At 24.6% G+C, this 7,002-nt stretch overlaps 2 protein-coding genes and 1 non-coding gene across 3 annotated transcripts; 1 reads left to right on the top strand and 2 right to left on the bottom strand.

Moving 5' to 3' along the window:
• The first annotated feature begins 1,293 nt into the window (after positions 1-1,293).
• tRNA-Lys-CUU-10 lies at positions 1,294-1,366 on the top strand. The gene has a single exon. It is a non-coding gene; the product is annotated as a tRNA-Lys (tRNA).
• A 1,354-nt stretch (positions 1,367-2,720) lies between these two features.
• DDB_G0293492 (glycoside hydrolase family 25 protein) lies at positions 2,721-3,903 on the bottom strand (the record flags this gene model as incomplete). The annotated part of the gene is made up of 7 exons (XM_629109.1): positions 2,721-2,733; positions 2,824-2,948; positions 3,059-3,193; positions 3,274-3,357; positions 3,453-3,493; positions 3,580-3,680; positions 3,761-3,903. 7 exons carry the CDS (start codon positions 3,901-3,903, stop codon positions 2,721-2,723), a joined length of 642 nt encoding a protein of 213 aa, XP_629111.1.
• Positions 3,904-5,227: 1,324 nt separating this feature from the next.
• Positions 5,228-7,002, bottom strand: DDB_G0293490 (hypothetical protein; the record flags this gene model as incomplete). The annotated part of the gene is made up of 1 exon (XM_629108.1): positions 5,228-7,002. A coding segment is annotated over one exon (1,775 nt), but the record flags the coding sequence as incomplete, so codon positions are not given.

Genomic DNA, 7,002 nt, shown 5'->3' with positions numbered 1-7,002 from the left:
TTGTTTCTTTTTTTTTTTTTTAAAAATAATAAACAAAAAAAATCTTAATCAGTTATTATTCTGTGTAAAAAAAAAAAAACAATGAAGGACGTATGGAATTTGAAATTCAATATAGAGCAAAATATTAAAATAAAAACAAAATTAATAAAATTCGATTATTATTATAATAAAAACAAATAGTAAGAGTGGTTATTTTTTTTTTTTAATTTATTTTTAAATATTTTTTTTTTTTAAAATAAAAAATTAAAATATTTATTGTATAATTATATGTAAAAGTGTACTATAATTGCCTTAATTTTAAAAACTCATATTATAATTCTTTGAAATAATTATTTAAATAAACAAAATCACAAGATTTATAAATAATAATCTTAAAGTACAAATATGGATATTAAATTAATATTTTCATTATTTTATAAAATAAACAATTAAAAAAAATTATAAAATTAAAAAAATACAAAAATAAAAGAATAAAATATTTAAATTCAATTTTCTGTTTTTTTTTTTTATTCATTTTTTAAAAATTTATTTACAATTTTTTTAATCTATTTTTTAAAAAATATTTATTTATTAAACTAGTTTTTTAATTATTTATTTTATTTTATTATATTTTATTTTATTTATATAATTTATTTATTTTTTTATTTATTTAAAAAATTTATTAAAAAATGATTTACGGTATGTGTGTAAACTAATTAAGTTATTTTTTTCAAAAATTTATTTTATTTATTTTCTAACATATTGATTTAAAAATTTGTTAGATTGTTTGGCAAAAAATAAATCAGTTAAAACAACAAGTTTTATCAATACAAAAAAAGATCAATCAAAAAGTGTTGTAAATTTAAATACTCAGCCCACTTCAAACTCTGTACATTTAGAAGTTTTTCAAAAACCAAATGGAGGATTAGTTATTTGAAATTATTATTCTCATAAAATTAAAATTAAATCGATTTTCTATTTAAATATCAATGTATAAATAAGTGTAATTTAATAAAAGCTATTATAATCTATTTTCTCATAATTTTTTTTTTTATTTGCCACACCACAATTTTAAATCTCTGTTCTGTGCAATTGAACAAAAAATCTGAAATAAAAACTCTTAAATTAAAATATTTTATTAATTTCAAAAGAAAGAGACAACAATAAACTATTTATTTTTTGTGTATTAAATTGATAATTATTTGACCTTTTTTTTTTGGATAAAATAAATTGCTTCACCTGTAAACTCATCTTTTTTCAATTGGAGTAAATTTATTACGTATACCAGTATTTTAATTGAAAATTCATAAAAATGCCCGGCTAGCTCAGTCGGTAGAGCGCCAGACTCTTAATCTGGTGGTCGGGGGTTCGAGCCCCCCGTTGGGCGAATTATTTTTACTGAGTATAGTTGAGATCGCATGTTCGACTCCGGCTATGAAGATATTGTAAAAGGACCCAAATGACTTTACCATACAAATAATAAAATTAAGAAAACTAACCTGCAAAGTTATATTTTTCCGTTCTGAAATACAATATACTACATATGAATAGTAGGTTAATTTAGAGAGTGCGAATGCTTTGAGGATGTTGGTTTTGGTTTTGATTGTTGAGTCAGTGGTTTTCCATAGTACTAAGGATGATCTTATTGTGTTTAATATTTCTGGTATTTTTCTTGTTATCCCTTTGCCTGTGAAGAAGTATCCCAAGTATCTTTCTGGATTTGTAGATATTGGAATTCTGAATATACAGTGAAGATCCTTTAACAGATGAATCACTATCATACAGCTCCCTTCTAAAGAAATGGCACAAATTGGCCACTCTAGAATACATCAAAAAAGCAAAAGATCTGAAAAACTTATCAGCAAAAGACCATAATAACTTCAAAGATCCTAAGATCCTTCTCACTTCAACGATCAAGATAAGAAAAACAACAGCTAATTACTATTGTATTCCAGAATCATCTCTCCCAAATATTATATCTTTTGATCAATTCATATGATTAAAATAACCCTTCAGCTTAAATGATAAGCCTTTAAATAAATATTAAATAAAACTCGTATTAACACAGATGGACATATATCAATCTTGTTAATCCAATATTAAAAAAAAAAAAAAAAAAAAAAAAAAAAAAAAAAAAAAAAATGTATTTCAGAACAAGTGCTCCCAAATCATATATTAACAATACCAAATTAACAGGATTCATCTTCAAATTAACAGGCGGAACAATCATAAACAACAAACAACAAACAAAATCACACCAATTATACCTCCTAATATGAAGAAAGACCATGAAATCAACATTGACTACATTCATATAAGATTTCATAAACCTCACTTCATATGGTGTTACAAGGCTATAGATTATCACATTTCTCATATAAAAACTTGATAGTAATGATATTTCACCAGATATGGATATGGATTTGCAATCAACTTTAAAAAAAAATCATTTGATTAATGCATTAATTTTTTTTTATTAAAATGATCAAATATAAAAAAAAAAAAAAAAAAAAAAAGAATTAAACCTATAATCCCACCAAATATAAAGAAGGATCATGAGGTTAACATAAACTACTCAACAACAACAAAAAAAAAAAAGTTCAATAATAATTCCACCAATTTATCTTTTTTTAAAAATAGGATATTTAAAACATAAAAAAATATATTTATGCTTGTATAAAAACCATTTAACATATTTATTTTAAATTTTTAACCAATCTGATTAAATATAAATTAAAATATTAATTTGGATACCTGGTTTTCAAATTAGAATAATAAAATGGTTAGTATTTGTTTAAATTTTTAATCTTTTTTTTATCTTTTTTTTTTTTTTTCAATACTCACCAATTAAAATCATAACCAACACCACAGTTGCTACCACCATCATTATATTGTTTAATTGCTGGAGTGCTCCAACCACCAAATGCTGAAAAATCATCAAAACTTTGTACTCCATCCCAATTGGCATACTAATTGTTGTTGTTGTTGTTGAATGAAAGAGTTTTTATTAATATCGAATAATACTATAAAATCTATAATAAAATAATAAAAAATTAAAAAAAAAAAAAAAACAACTTACCCAAAGTGGGAATTCGGAACCACCAGTATAACCACCCATGATTGGAATCCATTGTGAAGCTGAGGTGTATACACCAATATGAGCACCAACACTTTGTAAACCTGAAATTAAGCCTTCAAAAAATGCAACATTTGCCTATTTAAATTAAATTTTTAATATTAGTAGTTTAAATAAAAAAATGAAAGACTCTAAAGTTTACTATTATTGATACATACTGATTGATCACCACTCCAATCTGATGATTCGATATCTAACCATACCATACCATAGTTAGCATTGTATCCACTTAAGTAGTTAACCTATTAATAATTTTAAATTATATATTAGAATTGGTTTTTAATATATATATATTTCTAAATAAAATAATTATTATTATAAAAAAATCAAAACATACTAAAGCTGGACCTTGATCTTGTGGGTTACCACAATTAAAACCTGAAAATGTTTTAAAAAAATAATTGTAAATAAATTTATTATTCACATTTAAATAAAGTTTAAAATTAAAATAATTTCATTCTTACATGGGAAAAGATAAGTATCAACATATTCGACACCAGCTTCACGTGCACATGCAATACTGTTTACAACTTCTGGATCAACTTGACCAGTTTCCATATAACCTCTATAATTTTGAATTATAAATTAATATATTTAAATATTTTAAAACAAGTTTTATTTTTTTTTAATAAATTGTATAATTACCTAATGATTGCAAATTCAAAACCTTGATTTAGCATACATTGGAAATCACCTACAGAACTTCCTTGTGAAATATCAACACCTGAAAATGCATTAATAGCACCAAATAATGCAATAAAAGTAATTAATAAAAGAAATAATCTCATTTTTTACAAATACAAAAATAAATATAATATTAAAAAATAAAAAAAAAAAAAAATTTTGTTTTTATTTTAAAAAAAAAAGAAATACCAGGATAAAAATAAAAATAATCAAAATTAATAAAATCAGATATTTTTTAATCTAAAAAAAAAAATAAAAATAAAAAAAAATAAAAAATAAAAAAAAAATGAAAAATTAGATATTTTAACCATATTAATTATTTTTGAAAAGCCATTATTCCTATAATTTTTGAAAAATATCTTTTTTTTTTTTTTCAAGATTTTTTTAATTTTTTTTATTTTAATTTTATTTAAATTTTATTTAAATTTTATTCATTTTTGTGCCCACTACTGACATTTTGTAATTTTATAATAACCTATGCCGCATGTTAAAAAATATCTTCTATTTTAGTAAATTATTAAAAGTGATAGGCCAGATCATAATATCTTTTCAATGTCATTTTAGATTTTTCAACTTTGATAATAAAAAAACTAATTATTTATTTAACCTGGTTTCTTTCTTTAAAATTGGTAATCACTTTTTTTTTATTAAAAAAATAATGATCCCCATTATTTTAAAAAAATATTATTTTTTATTTTTATTTTTTAATTTTTTATTATTTATTAATACCAGGGATTAATTCTATTTTTATTTTTTTTTTTTTGTAAATTTTCAAAATGGTATTAATTTTTAGATTTTCCAAATGTAATATCCCCAATTATAATATTTTAATCCGGGTTAATAAATTACCATGGTTACTGGAATTTTAAATCTATATTTGTTTTTTTCTATTTTTATTTTTATTCATAATTTTTGTGTTTTTAGTGTTTTTATTTATAAGTTTTAATATTAAATTATGATTGTTTTGGTTTTTTTTTTTTAAAAAAAAATAATTTTTAAAATTCTAAAAATAACATACCTAAATGGATCTCGTTAAAAAAATGATCAATTATTGATAACTCGATATAAATTTAAAAGAAAATAAGGTTTATATGGTGTATTTATGGGTGATTTTAGTAATAATGATATTTTTAAAAAGAATGAAAACAAGCCCAACAATTATATTTTTTTTTTTTTTTAAATTAAATGATTTCTCAAAATGAAACACCTGGAGAGTTTTCATCGATTCACTTTCCTGTTAATTCATTTAAAATAAATCAAATTGGTAAATCTCTAAGGGCTTGGAAATTATTAATACAATTTTTTTTTTTTTTTTTTTTTTTTTTTAATATTGGATTAACAAGATTGATATATGTCCATCTGTGTTAATACGAGTTTTATTTAATATTTATTTAAAGGCTTATCATTTAAGCTGAAGGGTTATTTTAATCATATGAATTGATCAAAAGATATAATATTTGGGAGAGATGATTCTGGAATACAATAGTAATTAGCTTTTGTTTTTCTTAGCTTGATCGTTGAAGTGAGAAGGATCTTAGGATCTTTGAAGTTATTATGGTCTTTTGCTGATAAGTTTTTCAGATCTTTTGCTTTTTTGATGTATTCTAGAGTGGCCAATTTGTGCCATTTCTTTAGAAGGGAGCTGTATGATAGTGATTCATCTGTTAAAGGATCTTCACTGTATATTTGATTGCAAATCCAAATCCAAATGTTGTGGAGGATAAGGGCCATTAGGTTTCTATATGCGAATGATCTGGTTAGATCATAGTCTATTGCTTTATAGTTCCATTCAAAGTATTCTTTGTGGAATCTGTGGTTGGCGTAATCTGCATTCACTTCTTGATCTTTTTTGGCTGTCGGTGATAATTTTGGAGTTATTCTATTAATGAAATTGTTATTTTGCCTAATTCTTGTATGGTGCCAGTTTTTACCTTTGCCTGTGGTAATATAGATGAAATTTTTGAGTTTATTTATTTTTATGAATTGTTTTGTTTTCTTGCATGAGAAGAACAGGTGACCGTATGGGTCTTTGCTCATATCTTCTTTGCAGAGTGGGCATTGTTTGTTGTGAAGGTAGTTTATTGGAAGGCATCTGGCATGGAATCTAAACATTGTGTCTCTTGTTTTATGGTCTTTTATCTTCAGTATGTTGTTGAAGAGTTGATTATAGCTGTAGCCTCTTAAGTTTAGAGATGATTGGAATTCCGTTTTAGGGATGGTTGGATTTTGGTCTTGAATTGTGGTATACCATTCTGCCAGTGAAAGTGGTTGTCCATTTTCGTTTTTTATGGATGTGAGATTATTGTTGAAGATTGCTTTTTTTATTCTTATTTTGTTCCATTCGTCTAAGTTTTCTTTTAGGTATCTGGATGTGAATTTGTTTTTTTGGATCTGATATTCCCAGCTTTTGTAATGAGATGAGTTTGTTTGTTTGGTTTCTAGTGCTAGGATGAATTGGTTTATGATCCAAAGTTTCTGCGCCAGTTGTCTCAATTCTATATTCCAAATGTTCCAGCCTCCTACTTTTAGTGGGTATCTTGCTCTTTTGGTTCTCATTAAATTAATAACTTGAAATCCACTAGCATTTTTGTTGTTTGGTGCCGATAAAAACCATTCGACTAATTTATTGATTTGGTTTAATTCCTCTTCCTTAAATTTCTCTACATATGAATAGTAGGTTAATTTAGAGAGTGCGAATGCTTTGAGGATGTTGGTTTTGGTTTTGATTGTTGAGTCAGTGGTTTTCCATAGTACTAAGGATGATCTTATTGTGTTTAATATTTCTGGCATTTTTCTTGTTATCCCTTTGCCTGTGAAGAAGTATCCCAAGTATCTTTCTGGATTTGTAGATATTGGAATTCTTTGGTTGGTATTGTCTGGGTTGCCTATAAGAATTGATGAAGATTTGTCGATGTTTAGTTTTGAGGAAGTGGCTTTGCAAAACGAATTGAAGTGTTGTAGTACTAATTCAAGTTGTTGAGAGTCTGGGACCATTGAAGCCGAGTCGTCTGCAAAGCTTTGGAATTTCTCTCTGTGGTTGCTGTTGTTTAGAGGAAGGCCAGTAATTCGGTCATCTTGTAAAATTTTTCTAGCTAAAGCCTCTATTACAAGGACGAACAGGGTGGGTGATAGTGGATCTCCTTGTTTAACTCCTCTTTTGATCTCAAAGGGTATAGTAGTACTACCATTAATTTCAATTTTTG

Source organism: Dictyostelium discoideum, assembly GCF_000004695.1.
Source record: "Dictyostelium discoideum AX4 chromosome 6 chromosome, whole genome shotgun sequence".
NCBI lineage: Eukaryota > Evosea > Eumycetozoa > Dictyosteliales > Dictyosteliaceae > Dictyostelium > Dictyostelium discoideum.
The sequence above is the reverse complement of the archived record's forward strand: the minus strand, read 5'-3'. Positions and strand labels throughout refer to the sequence as shown.